This window comes from Lutra lutra, chromosome 11 (assembly GCF_902655055.1).
Source record: "Lutra lutra chromosome 11, mLutLut1.2, whole genome shotgun sequence".
NCBI lineage: Eukaryota > Metazoa > Chordata > Mammalia > Carnivora > Mustelidae > Lutra > Lutra lutra.
The window spans coordinates 103,263,671-103,286,121 of record NC_062288.1 but is presented as its reverse complement, the minus strand read 5'-3'; the positions used below and the strand labels follow the sequence as shown (position 1 = coordinate 103,286,121).

Below are 22,451 nucleotides of genomic sequence, written 5' to 3'. Positions count from 1 at the left end.
CCTTGGCACACTGGACTCACCAAGGTCAAATGTGACTCTGTGGCTGGAGGGCAAGTGGGAAAACACTGGAATCTCTGGTCCCCACACTAGACAAGAGTTACATGTGGTAGGGTGACTCTCTGACCAGGCTTATGTGGCTTTGAGTATCCCGGCGGGGGCAGCCGGGGGGACGCCGGACTCTGGAGACCTGAGTGCTCTGCGAACGAAGTTTGGGCTGGAATGTTACTGAAACGGCTATGGGAGGAAAGGAGAACCTGAAATGTCAAGTCATGAGGTGTCTGAGCGCTGTGGTCGGTTGAGCGGCCAACTCTTGGTTTCAGCTCAGGTCATGATCCTGGGGTCCTGGGTTCGAGCCCCGCATCCGGCTCTGCACTCATTGTGGAGTCTGCTTCAGGATTCTCTCTCTCTCTCTCACTCTCCCTCATCCTCAGCCCCCATCCCAGCTTATGTACACATACTCTCTCAAATAAATCTTTAAAAGAAAGAAAGAAAGAAATCTAAAGTCTTATGTTTGTGTTTCAGAAAAGGTCCCCTGAGTGCCCGCAGGCTGAGGACCCGGGTCCATTTTCCCAGCTTGTTAGTTACCCAGCATGTTAGTTACCCAGCATGTTAGTTACCCAGCTCTTCTTCGGACCGGCAAGTAGCGCGGTCTCTTCAGTGCTGGGTGTCACGTGTTGGGGAGCAGTGCCAGCTTAGAGGAGTGCTTCTTGGAGGTCATGAGCTTTCCCTGAAACCACAGGCATATTTTCTGAGGAAGGAGTTGGTGTCTGTCAGCTATCCAAAGGACTCCATTCCCCCGAAAGATTGAGTTGCTAGAATGACGGGTTGAAGGGGACACTATGGATTCGGTGACATGTTACTTAGGTGATCATTAGACGTTCAAATCAGTCCCTACCGTGTGCCAGACACTGTGTACTTAGCCACAGAGGCAAAGACAGTCCTTCTGCCTGCCCTCAGGGAGCTTCGTCTGGGGAGGGAGGCCTGGGAGACAGTACTGCTACTACTAATAATGGTTTTTAAAGCATTGGTGGTATGGGGCGCCCTTAAACACCGTGAGGTGCGTACTATTAGGATGATGAAGATGATGCCTGTTTTGCAGATGAGGAGATGAGCGACAAAAAGGTTAAATGGATTTGCCCAAGGTCAAACGTGAAGTAGCTGAGCCAGGATCTGAATTTCAGCCCTAGTCCAGAGCCAGCACTCTCTTTGGTCCGCTACCCAGATGATTGGGCTAAATGCTTCGAGAGAAATCCTCGAGGGGAGAACTCCTGTAACCATGCACAGGGGTCAAGAAAGGTCCCTAAAGAACTGTCAGAGAGCTGGAGTTAGCCAGGCAGAGGTGCGGGGTGAGTGGGGTAGGAAGGACAGAGCCTTACAGTCCAAAGGAGCAGCATACACCAAGGATGAGTGGATTTTGGCTCAGTGTGGCTGGACCTGGGAACAGTGAACGAGGCCAAGAGGAGTAGGATGTGATTGGGCAGGGAGGGGTTATCCGTGTGCCCACTGCCTACCAAGAACAGCCTGGAGGGCCTTATTGTGCAAGTTTTAGACTCTTCCCTAGAAATGGAGGAAAGTCACTGACAGGTTTTAAGCAACAGATAAGATCGTCTACGCCAGGATGGTCAAACTTCTGTACAGAAATTGTAAATTATGTATTATATACTGTACTGTTGCAGTAAAGTGATCTAGAGAAAAGAAAACGTCACTGGGAAGAGCACAAGGAAGAGGAAATACATGTATAGTGCTGTAGTGTCATTTATCGGAAAACCTGCATATCCGGGGACCTGCGCAGTTCGCACCCGTGTTGTCCTGGAGTCCATCTGCTGCCAGCTCCTCTTCGGAGCAAGCAAGCGCTGTAGACAGTACATCAGTGAGTGTGGCCGTGTGCCGTGCAACAGTATTTACAGACACTGACATTTGAGTTTCATCCAATTTTTGCATCGTGAAATATTACTGATTTTTTTTTTCAGCCAGTTGCAAATGTAAAAACCACTTGTAGATCCTGGTCTGTAGTTAGCTGATCTTCCTGGTGTGTATCCTCAAGAAGACCCCTCCCTCTGGTGGCTCTGGGAGGGGGGTGGGGCAGTCAGGGAACGGAAGTGCCAGGACCAGCCACGTACTAAAGTTCATGGGCCAAGGTGTCAGACACAGGTGCAGTACAGGTAGGACAATGAGGTGGAGCTGAGAAGTGACAAGGGGGGAGTCGCCAAGAGGAGATGTTAAGGAGAACCTCCAGGCGGTTCGCACGAGGCCCTGAGTGAACAACTGTGCCCTTGGCTAAAGGGAGAAGGGGTACACCGGGATTTGGGGGTGGGCCACATTCATTTGTGTACCTGCTAGATCTACCTACTCACCTTGCTTTCTGGCTGTAGAGGCCCTAGCAGGGACCCACACAGTTCCCATGGTCCTAGAGCAGGTGGCTGTGCCTGCATTTGGGCTGCCAGAGGGTGTGCTGCTCCTGGGTGGTCATGTCACCTGCGGCTGTGTCCGGACACGCCTTCCTGCTGCGGCGTTGTCTCCCTGCTGCCTTGGAAACAGGAGGTTGCAAGGCCCGTTGGACCCTGCGCGCCCACACTGCTCGCTCCGCCAGGCAGGGGTGCTGAGGACTCATGTCTGTCTCCAAGGACGTTCCTTGCTTTGGGGAGACGGGGAGTTGGGCTTCATCTCTAGACTACTTCTTTCCTATTTCTCTGTTTTTTTTTTTTTTTAAGTAGGCTTCACACCCATTGTGGAGCCCAAGGCAGGGCCTGAACTCATGATCCCGAGGTCGAGACCTGAGCCTAGATCAAGAGTCAGACTCTTGGGGTGCCTGGGTGGCTCAGTCGGTTAGGCCTCTGCCTTCCACTCAGGTCATGATCTCAGCGTCCTGGGATCGAGCCCCGCATCAGGCTGTCTGCTTGGCGGAGAGCCTGCTTCCTCCTCTCTCTCTGCCTGCCTCTGCCTACTTGTGATCTCTCTCTGTCAAATAAATAATAAAATCTTAAAAAAAAAAAAAAAAGTCAGACTCTTAACTGACTAAGCCACCCAGGTACCTCTAGACTTTTTCGTTGTACATAATTGCTACCAAAATATGTGAAATGTGTTTTTATAAAAGAAATTGTTTTCTTTTCTTTTTTTTTTTTTTAATTTTATTTATTTGTCAGAGAGAGAGAGAATGAGCACAGGCAGACAGAATGGCAGGCAGAGGCTGAGGGAGAAGCAGGCTCCCCGCTGAGCAAGGAGCCCCATGTGGGACTCGATCCCAGGGCGCCAGGATCATGACCTGAGCCGAAGGCAGTTGCTTAACTAACTGAGCCACCCAGGTGTCCCAAGAAATTGTTTTCTTAATCCAACCATGTTTCTGGATGACTATTATCCTAAAAAATTGGACTACACACAAAATGGACATAGCTTCCATTTCTTAAACTCTGGAAGTCTTTTTGGTAGGCAGCTAAGTCTATACGAGTAGGATGTTCCCGGTACCCTTAAAACCATGGCGTAGAGCGGCATTGTCCATCAGAAATACAGTGCAAGCCATCTAGGGAATTTAAAATTTTCCAATAACCACATAAAGCAATAAGAAGGAATGGTTGAAATAATTTAATATATGTTTAATTTAGCCCAGTATGTCCAAAATATTGTTTCAGTGTATACTGAATATTTTTTATATTGTCACTTTTTTTATGCAAAGCTTTGAAATCTTATATATGTTTTACATTATGTATGATGCATCTCAGGACCAGGCACGTTTCAAGTGTCCACTGCCCACTGGCTCCCCACCGTGGGACAGCACGGGAGTAGGGAGGAGTGAATTGTTGGTCATAAATGGATCATTGTAGAGTCTTTTTTTTTTTTTTTAAAGATTTTATTCATTTATTTGACAGAGAGATCACAAGTAGACAGAGAGGCAGGCGGGGGGGGGGGGGGAAGCAGGCTCCCCGCTGAGCAGAGAGCCCGATGCGGGACTCAATCCCAGGACCTTGAGATCATGACCTGAGCCGAAGGCAGCGGCTTAACCCGCTGAGTCACCCAGGCGCCCCATCATTGTAGAGTCTTAAAGAACTTTTGAAGAAATAATTTTTATAGTAACCATTTGTGCTGATGACTATCTCATTTCATTTTCCTAATTTCTTATTACTCATTTTGATGAGTCTTAAACTATATCCTCTTTAATATATTAAAGATTGTGTTGTAATTTGAGAATTTATCTCATTTGCTTTTCCCTAGCCCTTTTCCTCCCTGGATCCTGGGCTTCTCTCCACTTTTGGCCACATGTGTAGCAAAATTCTTTCTTCATTGTTGCCGAACACTGAATTTCCTGCAGTTTATCATGTCTGTTCCTGCCTTCCGGCTCCGCTGTATCTTTGAATCATCCCAGGGAAATGGATCTCCTGTTTTAAAACTCTTCAGGGAGATAGTTTCATAGCCTTTCTTGGCAGAATTTTGTTTTTCTTTTAGTTTAATAACCCTGACAGTTAATAAAATCCTTCCATTTATGTAACTCAAATCTTTGTTTTATTATAAACTTATCTCTTGTGTTCTCCGTGGCGTACATGTGGTAGCATCATGCTTGGCAGTGGTGGGCACCCAGGAAGTATTTGAATGAGGAATAACTATGAACCAGTTTTGCTCGGTCATTCTGTCTTATGTTTGTCGTAATAATAATTGCACCTTCATTTTTTTCTCACCTAGCATCTTTTTTTAAAAGTCGGGAAGGGCGTGTGAGAAAGAATGAGATGATGTCAACCCTGGTTAACTCATAGGAACAAATGAGATAATTCATAGGAAAATGTATAAACTTAAAACGGTGTCTGGCTCGTAGGTCCTGGTGAACAATTGAATTTTGGATTCCCTGCATCACATGCCTCCGTCTGACTCTGATGGAGATGTTGTAGGGGTGGGTTCATGTATTAGGATCATGGCTAACACAGAACACACAAGGATTTTTCATGCGCTGCCTTTTTAAATTAGAATGGTGAGGTCAGTGTATTTTTTGCAGAAGGCTTCCTCGGTGACCCTGACGTATATGCCTGTCACCTAACACCCTCAGTAAAGCAACAGCCTGCCGTTGACAGAACCACTCATCTTTCCCTGACGTGGGTACGGTTCTTGAGTAAGCATCTAATTGGCATTGCGTTTCGTATGGAGAACACATTGGTGAACCTTCGTACAGTTCATTGTTATTCTAGCCTTTTCTATGATGATCTGTTCAGGTTGCCGTCCCTTTATAACCGCACCTTCTGCTGTTTGCCGACTGGGTTGCTCTGTTGATGTCCCTCCTCTTGGTGGTTCCCAGAGAAAGACCTTCCTGGAATTCACGCCGTGTCCCTGTGACACTCTTGAGTCCGCAGAATGCCGCAGAGATGACAGTGAGCCGGTGCCAGGCTTTACTCCTTCAGAAATCAGCAGCTTCTGCTTTTGTGTTCTCTGGAGCTACAAGGAACAAGTGGGCGTGCTAGGCGAGGAGGATGTGTGGGCGATGGAAGGCCCCGCCAGCCCAGCTGAGGCTCGCTACCCCCCAGTGCCACCAGGGAGTGACTGATGGCCAGACCAGCAGAGGGCCCAGCTGAGCCCAGCCTCGGTTGTAGAATTCGAGAACAGAGGACGTGGTTGTCGGTATTAGCCACTGAGTTTTGGGGTGGTTTGTTACACAGCAGTGGATGACGGAGCAGTTGGTAGTTCACTTCTGGGGAGTGGGATATTTTTATACTTCCTGCTTTTTTTTTTTTTTTTTTTTTAAGTTATCTACACCCAGCTTGGGGTTCGAGCTCACAATCCTGAGATCAAGAGTCGTATGTACGCTCCACCAACCGAGCCAGCCAGGCGCCCCTGTCACATTATTTTGAGGCTTGAGCTGAAGTAGTTGTTAGTATCTTTCATTTTCTTAGTTTATAGATTAATTTATTAGCTGTAATTATTGAATGCCTTTGTCTCCCAAGCTGATTATTTTAGTCTTAAGAGCAGTTAATAGTATTACTACAAATAGGTACATTTAGCAAGAACTTATGATGTACCAGCTTTTCCACGTGTATTTTTCATTGAAACCTCACAGCAATCTGTAAGGTAGTGACTGGTATTATCTCCAGTTTACAAACAAGGAAACAGACTCAGGAAAACTGCCTGCAGTGACATAGCTAATCACCATACTGTTCCGCTTAGTGAAAAATAGTAAATGTCTTCCTCTTTTTTATACTTTTCTAAATCAACTTTTATTGATGTATAATCTACATATAATAAAGTATGCATTTCAAGTGTAAAGTTACATGAGTTTTGATAGATTTATTCACCTGTGCAACCATTACTCCAAAATACAAAATATTTCTATCACCCCAGAACATTCCCTCGTAGCCCAGCCCCACTCCCAGGCAAGCATCGATCTGCTTCCTGTCACCATGGATTGGCTTTCCTTGTTGTACAGTTTCATATAGATGGAATCATAGAGTGAGTACTCTGGCTGCTTTCAAAAAACGTGATAGTTTTTAGATTGATCCGGTTGTCACACGTCTAAGTGGTTTCTTTTTAATCACTGAGTAGTAGTCCCTCGTATGGCTACGTCATGGTCTGTTTCTCCTGTCACCTGTGGATCGTTTCCAGTATTTAACTACTAAGAGCAAAGCTGTGAGAATCATTTTTTTTTTAAGATTTTTTTTTTTTAAATTTATTGGACAGAGAGAGACACAGCAAGAGAGGGAACACAAGCAGGGGCAGAGGGAGAGGGAGAAGCAGACTCCCTGCTGAGCAAGGAGCCCAACACGGGGCTCGATCCCAGGACCCCAGGATCATGACCTGAGCCAAAGGCAGACACTTAACAACTGAGCCACCCAGGCGCCCCGTGGGAACCATTTCTTACGTCTTTGTGGACATGCAGTCATTTGTCTTCGGTAAATACCTCAGACTGGTGTCGCACAGGCCGCGTATATGTAAGTGTGTAATTTTGTTGGAAACTGCCAAACTGTTTCCCAATACATCTGTACCATTTTACACTCTCACCAGCAACAGACGAGAGTTCCAGCCTCCCTGATGCTCAGTATCCTGGAACGCTTTAACCTCAGCCATGCTAATGCTGTGGTGGTGGTTTTGTTTGAATTGTCCACTGACTAGGGAGGGGAGCAACTTGTCCTTTACCTCTTGGTAATTCGTAGAGCTTTGTGAGGTGTCTGTTCGAGTCTTCTTGCCCCTCTTATTGGGTTCCTTTTGAGTTATTTTGAATAACAGACACAGAAAGGTGCTCAGTGGTTGCGGGGGGCTGGGGAGCGCCCAGGGGAATGGAGGTGACAGCTGACAGGTATGGGGTTCCTTTTTGGAGTGATGAAAATGATTCAGAATTGGTTGTGGTGAGGACGGCACAGCCCTGTCAATATACTAAAAAGTTAATTGTGCTCTTTAAGTGGTTACATTATATAGTATCTGAATTCCGTCATCATAAAGTTGTTTAAAATCGAAAGGCAAAACAAGTGTCTTCGTCTCCTGGGGTGGCAGCGAAGAGCCCCGCGGACAGCAGGTTGTGACAGACCTTTATCATCTCACAGCTCTGGGCTCAGAAGCATGAAGTCGAGGTGTGGGCAGGGTCCTGCCCCCTCGGAAGGTGCTCGGGAGGGTCTGTTCCAGGCCTCTCTCCTTGGCTTGGATGTATTTAAACGTTTCAGAGGCGCCATCCATCAACCGCAGGGAATGGAGTAAAGCAGTAGAAACCATGAATGTGTTCACGGCTATTTCGGGGGGGGATTTAGAGGAGAACTGGGGGGACATGGGATCCAGAACACTAGGAGCCAGAAGAGCATTTGTGGGAATAAGAGGTGCGCACAGCAGGTGACCTCTGAGGTTAGGCACCGCCTCGGAAGCAAGCCGCGCCCCAGTGGCTCTTCTTAAATATTCTTTAAATACTTAGGACGTGAGCTGCTGGAAGGAACTGGAGGCTATGGGGACATCCTAGAGGCTGGAAGAGAAAAGTGACCTAGGGTGGCCAGTTAAATTTGAATTTGTTTCCTGAGGACAGTGGTTAAGTTTTAGGGGGCAGTGGAAAGGGGCGGTGGGGGGGTAGAGCTTGTTAATACTCCCAGAGGGTTTGGTTGGGGCCCGAGGATTTGCATTTGTAATGGGTCACCCTGGGATGCTGCTGGTGGAACTACATTTTCACTACTCCTCTCTGAAGAGGCCTCCTAAAGCCTAGGGACGCGGGAGTGAGGGGGGAGGGCCTGGAAAGACCAGAGATTGAGAATAGCTGTTAACCGACAGGACTGCAGGGTTTGTCTGCGGCAGAGCTCAACAGGCTCACCAAAGGCAAATGATTAGATTGAGATCAGAGGGTCTTTTCAAGGAGCCCAGAGAAAGGAAATTGGAGGATAGACAAGATAGTACTGAACGGTCGGTGATTTATCTCCGAGCTTAAAGTGATGGGCAAGGAAGTGAAAGGTGGTGGAGATTGGAGATTCAGGATATGATCGTTGAGAGTAGTGTATTTCTGACCTTTGTGACTGCCGCCTTATAACTTGATTATTCAAAGTCCGCTCCGGTGTTCTTTCTTTAAGAACAGTGTTGATGTCTGGGCGGCTCAGTGAAGCCTCTGCCTTCGGCTCAGGTCATGATCTCTGGGCCCTGGGATCGAGCCCCACGTCGGGCTCTCTGCTCAGCAGGCAGTCTACTTCTCCCTCTGTGTGCGCGCTTCCCCCAAATAAATAAAATCTTTATTTAAAAAAATAAAAACAGTGCTGATCATGGCTCAATATATTAATTTACAGCCCCTGGTTTGACAGTGTTGCTTCCAGAGATGTCCTGGAGAGGAGTCAGAAAGTAAGGGTGCTGGGAGAATATGCCGTCCTGCTTGGGATTGGTACCGGGGGGGGGGGTCTTCTGGGAGGGGCAACCAGCCGGTGTTTCATGGTATGCACACGAGGTGGTATGGAGGGAATTATCCGTGGCAGTTCCGGTGACGCTTTGAAGCTAAACCATCTTACACATGGGGACAGCAGGGTCCCGTAAGGTGATGTGGAGAATTTGAGGTGAAAAGGAAAGCAGTCCTCGGAATGGATTGTGTCCCAGATACATCACACTGTTCCCAGTGGACCCTTGCGCCAAATGATTTGACAGACTAGTTGGTAGATTGAAACCTACTCCTCCCCATTATGTCCCAGTGAACAAGGAACGTGTCCGCTGTTCCATAGAGTGCTGGTTGGGGGAGGGGAGATAGAGGTAATACATGAAAATAGTGTGGGTTTTTAGAAGAATAATCATAATGGAGCACCTGGGTGGCTCAGTGGGTTAAGTCTGTGCCTTCTGCTCAGGTCATGATCTCAGGGTCCTGTAATCGAGCCCCGAATCAGGCTCTCTGCTCAGCAGGGAGCCTGCTTCCCCCTCTCTCTCTCTGCCTGCCTCTCTGCCTACTTGTGATCTCTGTCAAATAAGTAAAATCTTCAAAGAAAATAGTCATGACAACTAGTTTAGAATTAATCTGAAAGCTCTTAAAATGTTTTCTATACGGTGCCTGTTTTGCAGCAGTCACGAGTGTGAGCGGTTTGGTCAACAACCTTGCAGGTGTGTCTTGCAAAGTGAAAATACCAGGTGAACAAACTTACTGGCCGTATTATCCTCGGCAAGAAATTCATAAACGCTGTGTTTACCTGGTAAACGTTTAGAAGAAACTTACTAAAAATGATTTGTAGGATTTTTTAAAAGTTAAGGTGGTTTTTAGTCTGGCGGAAGACTATTTGGAAGGTAGTTGTGGGCTGCTGGGATACATTGTTTTCATACCTTTTTAGTACTGTTATCATCCAAAAGGAGTGATCCGTGCCTCTCTCTGCAGTGATAACACACATCTGGTAAGTGCTGCCTTCCGGTTTCAGATCACTCCTGTATTGTCTTAGCATTCCTCCAGAGAGTTGATCTGGAATTTGAAGTCCCCTCAGGTTGTACTAATTTATGAGCCTACTGAGAGAGAGGATGAAACACCTTCAGGAAATAACTAGTCTTCCAGAATCTGAATCTGATGAACGCAAAGGCCACAGTAAACGTGTGAGATTATAATGGGGGAGGGGCTTGTTAAATGTGATCAAGTAAAGAACATCATCAGTACCCTCGTCATCGGTACACTTCGTCACTAACACGAACAGTACACTAACCGTGTACACTAACAGTGGCCCTCGTAGCTGCAGGCGAACTGCACAAAAGCTTGACCAAAGAGCCAGGCTGCTGCTTTAGAGGACGATGGTATCCCCAAAAGCCAGAAATTGCTGGAACCAGGACTGGGAACATGAGGAACAGTGGGATTTGTTGACTAAGAGTAATACGAAAATTTCAACACTAGTTGTTTAATAATTCTACTTTATAATGGAAACAGCCAAATACCCCGCTGTGTCATGTCAGCAAATGTAGTCTTCCTGTCCCTTCTTAATTTAAATAATTAATGATCTCCCCTTAGGGGAGAGAACCCGGGAGGAGAGACCCAGGGGAGGCCCAGGCTTCTCCGCAGTCCTGCCTCCGCTAATGGATGGTCTCTTTCTCCTAGGACCAAGCTGATTGAGAAAGCCAGTTTGCTCCCTAAAGACGAGGCTTTTAAATTCAGGCGTCCCAGTTACGCGTGAAGATGGGAGTTTGCTGTCACCCCGCTTCGTGATTTGGGCGGGGCCGCACTGTCTGCTTATGCCGGAAGGATTCTTGGTGTTTTTCAAGTCAAATGTTAACTGAGCCTGTCAGAAAATTTCTGCCCTTCATGGTGCAAACAAGGAACTCTTTGATATGTACCAATAATTGTATTTTTATTTATTTTTTTAATTTTTTTTAAAGATTTTATTTATTTATTTGACAGAGATCACAGGTAGGCAGAGAGGCAGGCAGAGAGAGAGGAGGAAGCAGGCTCCCCGCTGAGCATAGAGCCCGATGCGGGGCTTGATCCCAGGACCCTGGGATCATGACCTGAGCTGAAGACAGAGGCTTAACCCACTGAGCCACCCAGGCGCCCCAAAAATTGTATTTTTAAAACTTCGTCCACTTGTTTATCTAAAACTCCATTGTTGCACTTAATCTCATGCAATCTTATTTAATGTAACTTTCTTCAATTTCCTGTGACAGTGGCAGAGTTCCTTGTCCCCGTCCCTTGAGTCCTACAGCAAGGCCCGTCCTTGACAGCTGTTGTGTCCTCTTGGGCTTACCGAGTAGACCATACTTTTAACCCCTTTCTTTCACTATTTTTAATCCAGTTCTACTTTGGAAAAGGTGTAAAAATCGTTTGTTTTTTTTGTTTGTTTTGTTTTTTTAAGATTTTATTTATTTATTTGAGAGAGAGACAGTGAGAGAGAGCATGAGCGAGGAGAAGGTCAGAGGGAGAAGCAGACTCCCCATGGAGCTGGGAGCCCGATGCGGGACTCGATCCCGGAACTCCGGGATCATGACCTGAGCCGAAGGCAGTCGTCCAACCAACTGAGCCACCCAGCCGTCCCGTAAAAATCGTTTTAATCCCTTGTAAGTCTTGCCCATTTATCTTGAAAAAAAACTACCTCCTGCTTTCTTCCTTCCCGCTGCCCATTTACAAGCCAGCAGACCCCGGTAGCCTACAGAAGTGCACCAGAGTGCCTGGAAGCACTCTTCAGAAGCCTCAAAGAAGTCTCTTTTCTCTTTTGTCTAATTTCTTTTGCTTCAAGCTATAGCATTCAGCATAAATTAAGAATTTTCTTATTCCTTTGAATTTTTCAGTTTTGCTAACAACTTAATAGAAGTTTTTCCCTTGCTATTTCCTTGCATAAAATACTTGTGCTGTATTTGAAGCCAAATGCTGTGTATGAGCTAGCCTAGGTCACATGCTGTCTTTGCAACACGATCCTTTCGCAGGGTGTGAGCCCCTGGACGACCCCTGCCTCCTGTAGGGCACGGGCGGGACAATGAAAGGCAACCAAACAAACAGGACAGAGCCGTTTCTTTATTCCTGTTGAACGGTGTTTCCTGGGCACGTGTGTATATAGGATTGAGAGCTTGTGTAGTATCTGGAACGAATGAGCATGCCCTGAGGGCACATAAGTTTTCATTTCATTCATTTGTTCTGGAAAGAGAGCGTCTGCAGTGCCTCGGCCACCATACTGGTCTCGGTGGGCCAGTGAGTTGGAGAGAATGTGGGATAACGTCAGGCCCTAGAAAGAAACAAAGCAGGACGGCTGTGACAGATGCCCGGGAGCGGGGCGCGCCGCCGCACGGCCATGGGGTGGTCTTAGCGGAGGCGTCTTTGAAGAAGGGACATCTGATCCCCGACCAGAATAATGACAAAGTGAGTCGTATGTGCGGAGCCCTGCCGAGGTGGCTGGGGCAGAGGGACGGGATGTGAATGGAGCCCGGGAGGATCTGGACGGAGGAGTGGTGGCTGCGGAGAGGTTGGGGCCATGGGCAGAGCAGGGCCCGGGCAGGGAGGGCCTGGTGTTGTGGGCCTGGTTAGGAGTTGGGGATTTATTCTAATCGCACTGAGGATTTTAAGCGGGGAGGTGACGAGTAATTGTCAGAGGCTCTCGGAGGCTGCTTTGTAGAGAACGAGTTCAGGTTTTAATAATTCCAGAAATACTTTGAACTGTGTGTTTCCCTGTTCATGAGGAGTAAAACGGGCCTGCCAACTTAGGGGTTTTCTAGTTGTCTCCCCACAGCTCCCGCTCTTAAACCGGTTTATTAATTCATTAATTTCTAAGTGTGTGGGGCCTGCCTTCGTTGTGAAAACGTGCCACCTGCCAGTTACCCTCTCACGGACTGGAGGAAGGCAGCCGCAGCCTAAACCCCGGGGCAGAAGGTTCCTGGTACAAACCTCACTCCCTGAAGATCTTTTGGGGTGGTGGTGTTGTCGTTGTTGTTTTTAAAGATTTTATTTATTTGACAGAGAGACACAGCAAGAGAGGGAACACAAGTAGGAGGAGAGGGAGAAGGAGAAACAGGCTTCCTACTGACTAAGGAGCCCGATGGCGGGGCTCGATCCCAGGACCCTGGGACCATGACCGGAGCCGAAGGCAGATGCTTAATGACTGAGCCACGCAGGCGCCCCTATCCTGAAGATCTTGGGAGCTGGCAGTTCAGTGAGACACAGCAAGCATGTGGAGCTTGTGTTAAAATTCACTGTGCTCTGAGGGGCCGCCCGGCCGGCTCAGAAGAGCGAGCGACTCTCGATTCGGGGAGTAGATTCAAGCCCCACTCTGGTGTAGAAATTACTTAGAGATAAAATGTTGAGGCACCTGGGTGGTGCAATTAAGCATCAGCTCAGGTCATGATCTCAGAGCCATGAGATCGAGCCCCATGTCAGGGTCCACACTCAGCTGGGAGTCTGCTTGAGACTCTCTCTCCATCTGTCTCTGCCCTTCCCCTCCAGCCCACCCCCGCCCCGTGCTCGCTCACGCATGCACGCGCACTCTCGCTCTCTCTCAGGTAAATAAATCTTTTAAAAACATAACACCTTTGAAAAATATGCTCTGAGAATGCATAAGAAAAGAAAGGGACCAGGGTGAGATGTGGGAGGGACCACTTCCGTCATTTCTCGGACTGTTCTTACGCTGTCTGCATGGAGTGCCCTAGTCCCTACCGTCCTTGAGTAGAAAGTTCAGGTAACAGAGAGGTGAGAACTTAGGGCTCCAGCTCTTGGTTCCTTAGCACACGGGCTCAACGATGAGCAGTGATTTTGTGAAATCCACAACATTTCTTAATTGTCTTCTTTGTGCCAGACATCACGAGGCCTTTGATACTGAATTTTGAGACAGGATCTCTGCCTTCAAGGAGTTTTTTAAATGAAGACTGCTGTTCCATATTCTCAGGTTCCCCCCTTTAAAAGCTGTACTTGGTTACATTTCTAACAGCCATATATGAAAGAGCCCAAAGAAATCCCGTTTTACTATTTTCTGTATTAGAATTGATATGCACATTTCAGGGACGCCGGAGCAAATTAGCTTCACTTAGCCCTTATTTTGGAGGTGTTTCCTTTTAACAGAATATACGATGTGCTTATCGGTCAGTAATGGGACAAAAGTGTTTAATTCGTAGTAGCTTAATTTCTTAAATTCCTCTCGTATAAAGCAAATTCATGAAATTTATTTCCTTTTTGAAATTGCCCAGAAGTTAATTAAAGGAGTGTGTTCTGATCCCAGTACTCTCCGTCTCCTCATCTTGTTAGCGGGGGTGGCGGGGGTTTGGTAAAATAGTAGCATTAAATTTTTTGTTCTGTTTTTATGCCGATACATACTGAGCTTTTGCTCTCTCTTACAGGGAAATCCTCATTGACGATTCAGTTTGTTGAAGGCCAATTTGTTGACTCCTACGACCCAACCATAGAAAACAGTAAGTATTGTTTTGAAGGGTTTATAAACTGAGAAGCCTGCATTCTTCACACAAACAGCCATTGTGTGTTCCTGGAGGCTTCGATGGCAGGGCTTACTGGGGTAAACCTTACAGATCTCCAACTGGGGTCCAAAAAAGCTTCCAAAAGTTTGATCCACTTCACACTAAATGGGTTTTTATTCACTGTCCGGATCCTGCCATCTAGAAATTGTTATTCAGCTCCGTAGGAATCCAGTCCTACAGTGAACCTCATATCCCAGACTCCTGCTTCAGGAAAACAAGAATAGAGAGCACAATCTTTTTTTTTCCCCTCCTTCTCAACAGTAGCTCTTTTTAAGGATTCCAAGCTTGAAAAGAAAGGATGAAAACACTCCAGATCCTTTGTACCTTACTCTTATGGAATCGTGAGCCCTTCCCCCACCCCCGCACCCCTAACCCCTTCTAGTCCTGACAACTTGAAAGAAGGCTGTGGAGAAGGGAGCTCTTCTGGGATGGAGAGAGCAGTTGCAGCATGACAGAGATGGCTCCGAAGTCTGTTGGCATTTCAGGCCCTGTGCAGGAGAAAAGCACCAGAGAACAGGACCAGCCACAGCCTTTACCTTGTCCGCTTCGAATCCGTGGTTCTGGAATCTTGCCAAAGGATCCTAGGACTATGAGAGTCTTGATTCTAGGATCATTAAGCATTTCATCCAAGGACCTAGTTTGTTGGAAGCTGGTCTTATTTCAGGTGATCCTAAAACCCTAAGTAGACCCAAGAACCAGTCATCTCAGATTCTTGACGCCTGGACTTAACCCAGGATTTGTCACCAGGAATGTGACACATTTGAACATGGGATTCTTCCAAACCTGATGCGCGTATTAGACACGAAGCAGTTTAACAGTCGGTTTCATAAACCTCAGCAACTAGACTTGTGGCCCTCACCTGCCCAGAGCTTGCAAGAGAGACTTCAAAAGAGGCTCACAACAGGGTGTTGAGCAACTATGGCCTGTAGGCCAGAAGAATACACTGCCTTTCTGCGCAGCGCACGCGCAAAGAATGGTTCTTACATTTTTTTAATAATTAAAAAAGTCAAAAGAAGAATATCTGTGACCTGTGAAAGTTACATGAAGTTCACATTTCTGTACCCGTAAGTAAAGCCTTATTGGAACACAGCCGCGAGTTCATTCACCGTGTCTGTGGCTGCTTTCGCTCTGCAACAGCAGAGTTGTTGAATACTTGCGACACAGGCTTTTTGGCCTCTACGGGAAGCGTCTGCCCTCCTCTGACTTGAGAATTGCAGCTCTCCTCCCATGTCCCGGTACACTGGTGGCAAGGAAGGAAGCACATCGGTTGCTGACCCGACTCTGGGGACCCCGGGATTTGAAAGTGAGCTCTGTCGGTATCTGGAAAGGAGGGGTCCCGGCGCCATACAGTCCTGTGTTGATTGGCTGGGGACCGTCACCTGGAGAAGAGTACGTGTGCCGGCGGGAGGCGAGGGCTGATTTGAGCACTGCGTGAACCAGTTTGGTTACCTCCATTGCAATAGAACGCAAGAAAATTGCAGTCATGGCCTTAAGCTTTGCTGTATGTAACTATTTGGAATTGCGTCCCCTAAAAGGGGTAAGGCTCGTTTGGTCCTTTGATTCATACAATAATAGAATACAGCTTTCTTGGTAAGCCTTGCTCACACACGTGGTTGTTGTACTTGTGTGTCCTTGTGCTACTTTGGGTCGAGGTGGAGGGAGAGTCATGGTGTTGTGTAGAGATTTCCTTTGTATGTAACTAATCGGTCCAGTGAGCATCCGGCTTTCTTAACTTTGATATTATCTTAGAAATTGAATGAGGTGACCCTACTTGGAAGGCTGTCAACATCATCTTTTTTTTTTTTTTTTTTTTTAATTTAACAGAGATCACAAGTAGGCAGAGAGGCAGACAGAGGGTGGGGGAAGCAGGCTCCCTGCTGAGCAGAGAGCCCGATGCGGGGCTCGATCCCAGGACCCTGAGATCATGACCTGAGCCAAAGGCAGAAGCTTAACCCACTGAGCCACCCAGTCGCCCCTGTCAACATCATCTTTAATTGTGCTTTTAACTAGTGTTTTCTATGCAATACTTGGTGTTCAGTAACAAAGGTTTTTTCACCTCAAAAATGGATTAAAAATATTTATTGAATTCTTTAGGCAGGAGCAAAAATGAATATCAGAGTGTATGAATCGCTTAAAAGTTCATGAGGCGTATGCAGGCCCATTTCTCTTTACTGTGCTTCTGACCATTTAACCCAGGCAGAAACCCTTCCTCCGCTCTCTCCTCCGCTGTTGGGTCAAAAACACTGTTCAGCGCTTACCGGGAATGAGAAATGGAACGGTTCTCAGAAGCCTGTTGCTAACAAATGACTGGATGGTTTTAAGGTTTTAAAAAAGCTCCACGCACTGTAAATCTGGAAATAATCCGGTCATTATTTTACACTTAACTTTATAACCTAGAATAAATGGTTCATAGCGGACATGGAGTGGTGACACAGCTCTGAACGTATCACCACAAAAGCAAAACTTCTGGGACTGTGTCATCTTTGAGAATGGGATACAGGAGAATAACATCCGTAAAACCATGAATTTTCTAGTTTGGGGAAATTTTTATACCAAAAATACAGCATACACCAGTGCAATATTATGTGTCATTAATCTGACAACTCAGTATAAACCAAATTGCTGTGGTGAAATTTAGTAGCAGTAGTTTATAAATTAAGGACAAATAGCAATTTACAGCTTCTGCCATCTCACAGGTGGTACTGTTGACGCACTAATAAGCCTTCTCGGAAAATTGGAAAATTCTGATTAGGAGCTTTGCAGCATTCTCAAGCATTGCATGGTGGGTGGGCTTCGTGGTAGGATATGAATTAGGAGTCCTTGATACACTTTGGTGACACAAATCTCACTTTATGAATTCCAGATTTTAGAAATCTATTACCTTGCTTATTTTTAGCAGACTTTACCGGTAAGTAGCTATTAGGCTGCTTAGGGCAATTTCAGGATTTTCGGTTGGAAATTGGATTAATTTCTCTAGTGATTGAAAAAGGGAGGAGGAGGGTGAGAGGGTTCGAGGAAAATGAGGCGAGGAGAAAGCCGGCTTTCCGCTGCTGCGACAGGCTGGACTTGGAACGCACAGAAGAATTGGTTCCTGGTTTATGGAACTGACAGATCTCTTAGTACACGTACGTCCCTTTTTTTCTATAGTAATAAGAAGAGGCAGTTTTCCATGACAGATGGAAGGACCTCGATTTCATTTTACTGCTGTGCGTTGGAGGATTTACATCCTTTTTATGGGCAAGAATATACTAAAACATTGATTAACAATTTTATTTCTTATGTCTTATGTACAATTACATGCCCTCCCTGTTTTACGCTGCGCTCGTGGCCAGTATTTCTCACATCTCCTTGGCTGAATCTTCATCTTCTGGACCTGGCAGCGCAGGGCACCCGCGGGCTCTGACGTCAGGCTCGGGCTTTCTGCGCTTGGCCATCAGCGATCTGCCCAGCTCTCCCAGTGCCCCCTCTGCCCCGAACTCTGGGCTTCTTTATTTAGCTGCCCTCGCTTCCTCTTCGGTTCAGGCGTCTTCGTTCCCGTCCTCCCTCATCCCCAGTGCTCCTCCCACAGGCTTTCTTGACTTGGTAAATGCCAATTCAGTCATCTCCTTGCTCAGGCCAAAAACCTCAGAATCGTCCCACCTCTCCCATTTTCACACCCTACTTCCGGCCAGTCACAGATCCTTCTGGTCTCTACCTTTGAACTACACCCAGAATTCCACCCTGGCTCTTCTCTCCTCTCTGCCCCGCCGATCCAGACCACCACGGTCGTCTCCAGATCCCGAGTCTATACGGGCGCTGTATTACAGGCTCCCGCCAGTGGCCTTGCTCCCTCTTGCCCGTTTCCATCACCACAGCAGGGCTAGAGCGATCGCTTTAAAATAGAAATCAGACCAGTTTACTCCCCTCCTCAAAGCCCTCCCTTTCCCATACAGTGAGAATAAAACTCTTGAAGTCCTTACCATCTCCTGTAAGGTCTTCTGCCTCCTCCCCAACCCGGTTACCAACACTCTCTCAGCCTCTGCTGCACCGACCTCCCTGCTCGTCCTCGATGCACGTGGTCACTCGCTGGTCGACCTCCACCTGGGTGCGCCTCTCCCAGAGAGGATGCCTGACGGCGTCTGGGTCTGCTGTCTGTCCCCGGGGCTGGGAGCTCTCTGAGGTCAGTCGCAGCATTTCGAGAACACCCAGAGCCGTGCTCCCGGGGGTGATAGGTACTCAAGAAATAGCTCTTGCGCGAATGAATGATGTTTTCACAGCAATTACGTCCTACTTCGTAACCACAGTTCCTTAGTTCTATTGCTCACTGCGGTTGCTTCCCTAATTTTCGCCAAGACTAAAATGCACATTTTGGGCTTACCTCACTGAAGTGTCAGGGGCAGGTTTTGGTACGGGAATGTCGTGACTGCCCCCTGGCGGGCAGTGATGGAAAGCGCGGCTGATCCATCTCAAGTTCAGGGAGGCCACAGTGTTGGGGGGGAAAAGTACAACAGAATTTTTTCTTAGAATTGACGAAAACAGAATATATTGGGTACTCCCTGTCTTGAAATACTTGGATTCGGTTTTCATCTGATTTAATTATTCCTAAAGTCGTCGTCCCCATCAGGGGCACAAGAATGCGAAAAAGTGTGGCAGCCCGCTTGGGTGGCCTGGTGCGTGGTTTTTGCTCACCTGCTTCCCGCACCCCTGCTTGCAGTAGGAGGTGACAGTGCCAGCACGAGCTTCCCGTTCTCTCCCTGTGCAACTCAGCGTTCAGATAAGATCTCCCCGCCATCCCCCTCGTCACTTCAGGTTTTCTCTCATAATATTTCTGTGTCTGTTTCTGCTTTCCCTTTTGGCTGTGGGAGGCTGTGAGCAGCAGTGGGTCCGCTCCCAGCTGTGCAAGGGGTAGATTCTGCTGCCCAGTTCTGGTCGAGTCGAGTGGGCAGCCAGGGATTGGAGGACTCACGTGCCTGAGACAAATGGCGATGCAGAAGACATCCGTTCCTGTTCGTTGTCAGGGTTCCAGATGGTTACGCTTTATAATATTCTGTTGCTATTTATAGTTCTTTCCTCTTTTGTCTACGTTTGTTTGAAGTCTGTCTCTTCAGAATTCTGAATTGACTTTTCCGGAAGTTATTTAAGTCTGGTTTTTTTTCCCCCCTTGGTAAGGAAAGAAGTCGTCACAAAATTGCTTCGATCCTTAAGCTCAGTGGGAATGATGGCTTCGCACAGAACTGTTCCGTTGCTGTTTTATCTGTCAATAGAATTGTTAATTGTTTTAATGCACTGAAAGTTTTTTTTTTTTTTTTAAGATTTTTTTTTTTTAAATTTATTTGACAGAAATCACAAGTAGGCAGAGAGGCAGGCAGAGAGAGAGGAGGAAGCAGTCTCCCCGCTGAGCAGAGTCCGATGCGGGGCTCGATCCCAGGACCCTGAGATCATGACCTGAGCCGAAGGCAGAGGCTTAACCCACTGAGCCACCCAGGTGCCCCACACTGAAAGTTCTTAACACTGCAGTTGATATTAGCTCATTGTGCTCTGACACCAGACTTCCTATAAATTAATGGAAAGTTTTGTGCTTCGGATTCATTCTGGACCTCAGACTTGATGTTCTGTGTATCACTTTTTCACAAGAGGAAGGCATAGCCACAGATCGAGCACTCAGATGACTTTTATAGGAAACAAGTTGTCGCCTAATTGCGGTTCCTTCGAAAAAGTTGAAAGCGTACTGAACCTTGATTTTCATCAGTCAGCCAGTATTCTTAGTCAAATAATGGAAGTGGGGAGGAATCTGTAAACTCAGGCTGATCTGTTCCATTTTGTTTTATGGAATATCTTCATGAACTTATTAGGGACTCTGCATAGCTAGTCGTCAGTGTTCAAGCTTTAGGTGATCTAAAGTCATCTTAAACTAATATTGCATTCCTTTTTTCCCCCTGTAGCTTTCACAAAATTGATCACAGTCAATGGACAAGAATATCATCTTCAACTTGTTGACACAGCTGGGCAGGTAAGTGTCTCCAGCGTCTCCGAATCTCCTTGCCGTCCTTCTGTCTGGCAGTCCTTGCCCCGCTGTCAACGCTTCAACACAGCAGCAGTGTCAAGGAAACCCCTCGTGGCATATGTGTGACTGAACCTTTACAGGCTCTCTCCTCTAAGAAGTTTATGGTGGTTTTTCCAAATTATTCACTTGCTCTTCTACTTAGACTTGTGTGAAATACACTCATAGCATTGGGAAGGTCTGCATTTACCGTAGGATAGTGTATTTCCATTTTCTAAACTTGCATTCTGTATCAGAATCCTATTAGTGCTTTTTCTTCCTTTCTAATACGTATCCTACATCAAGACAAAAATACATTCAGGGGCACCTGGGTAGCTCATGGGTTAACCATCTGGTCATGATTCCAGTGGGATCCAGTGGGATCGAGCCCCGCATCAGTCTCCCTGCTCAGCGGGAAGCCTGCTTCTCTCTCTCACTATCTCACTCTGTCAAATAAATAAAAAGACAAAAATACGTCTTTTCCAGGGGAAGGACAAGAGAAAAGTATAGGGCAGAAAGGAGCCGGTTGGTAGATGGGTCACATGATTACTAGATTAGGGAGTGTTGATTTGATTTGTAGACCGTAGGTGATTGCCAAAGATTAAGTAACGCCCCCCCCAAAAAAAAAAAAAAAAAACCCCAGCACCGTATTCACAGGTTAATGTAGTAGGGATTTGAAGAATGGAAGACTAGGGGAATTGACTAGAAGCAGTGGGTGAAAGTTCAGAGAACTTGAAGAGTACAGAGAAACCCCTAACTCTGACGGCTGAACTCCCCCCCCCCCCACCCCAGTCCAAACTTTACTAGAAACCTCTGTTGAACAGAACACGTTACACAGTTGCCAGAGTGTGGGGATGTTGGTCTCTGAGTCCTTCCTTGCATCTTCAAGTTGACAAAGGATCAGACTAGCAGGAGGGGCTGGTGCAGTGTAATCTGGGTCTGCCATGTCAAATGGAGGCTTTTCTTCCAGAGCCTGGGGACATGGAGGTAGACATGGAGTCGTGTGGCCTGTCTTGGTTTGGAATGGACGCCCTCTGCTTTATGTTTGCAAGTGAACATAGAAGCCAAGCGTAGCCTCCTAGTGAAGCAAGAACATAGCCATGTGGAGTGGTTTGAGCACAGAAGAAACCCTGGAGGTTCAATTCTGGAGGCTTCAAAGAAAATAGATGGGATGTGGGTGTCACAGACTACCACGGATCCCCGTACAAAGGCCCCCTGGTGGTGGGTGTAATGGGCCTTCGTGGTCAGGCCTCATGATGGCTTAGAGCTGAGCCATCCCAGGCTGTTACTCTGCAGGGTACCTGTCCAGTGACAGAAAGGGGGTCTGGAGCTGAAAGGAACAAGTGGAGCAGTAGAAGTCTCCATCAGGGAGTGAGGATGTGGAGGACACAGCTTATTTTAGAAGTTACCGTAGAAAAGCTTCTGGGATAAGACATTGTATTGGATTCTCAGAATTTGTATCTTTTATGGTTAAGGTGACTGTGTAATTGATTGCCTAAAACAAGACACCTTTTTTTTTTTTTTAATTTGACAGAGATCACAAGCAGGTAGAGAGGCAGGCAGAGAGAGGGGGTAGTAGGCTCCCCACCGAGCAGAGAGCCCAATGTGGGGCTTGATCCCAGGACCCTGAGATCGTGACCTGAGCCGAAGGCAGAGGCTTTAACCCACTGAGCCACCCAGATGCCCCAAACAAGACACTTCTAAGAGTGAAGGGAGCCTGGTAATAACCGTGCTGGGACAATGGGTGTTAACTGATGGTGTCTTGGGTGAAAAAACACGGCCACGTCGTTCATAGTGGGCCTCTGACATTATCAAGATTTGTGTTTGCTTTTTATATCTTCGTTTTGAATTTTCATTAAGCTTCTGGAAAGTGGGGATGAGGATGTAAATTGGCAAATCATTTCATGTGATGTTACTGTAGAAATACATTTTGTCGGAGGCCAGAAGCAGGACCGGCATTTCAGAGTTGTGGGAACATGGGCTCTGCAGTCACGCTGCTGGGGCTTGAATCCTGGCTTTTTTTTTACTAACCGGGTGACCTTCAGAAAGTTACGAAGCTCTCTGTGCCGCAGATTCATCTGTAAACTGGTGACGCGGTGCCTGC

At 46.9% G+C, this 22,451-nt stretch overlaps 1 protein-coding gene across 1 annotated transcript in view; it reads left to right on the top strand.

The window, feature by feature from the left end:
- Positions 1–22,451, top strand: part of RHEB (Ras homolog, mTORC1 binding) — a 44,319-nt gene that overhangs the window by 9,943 nt on the left and 11,925 nt on the right. Inside the window, exons 2-3 of the mRNA XM_047694360.1 lie at positions 14,194–14,265; positions 20,250–20,317. Of these exons, the coding sequence (XP_047550316.1) occupies positions 14,194–14,265; positions 20,250–20,317 (140 nt within the window). The remainder of the gene's footprint in view (positions 1–14,193; positions 14,266–20,249; positions 20,318–22,451) is intronic.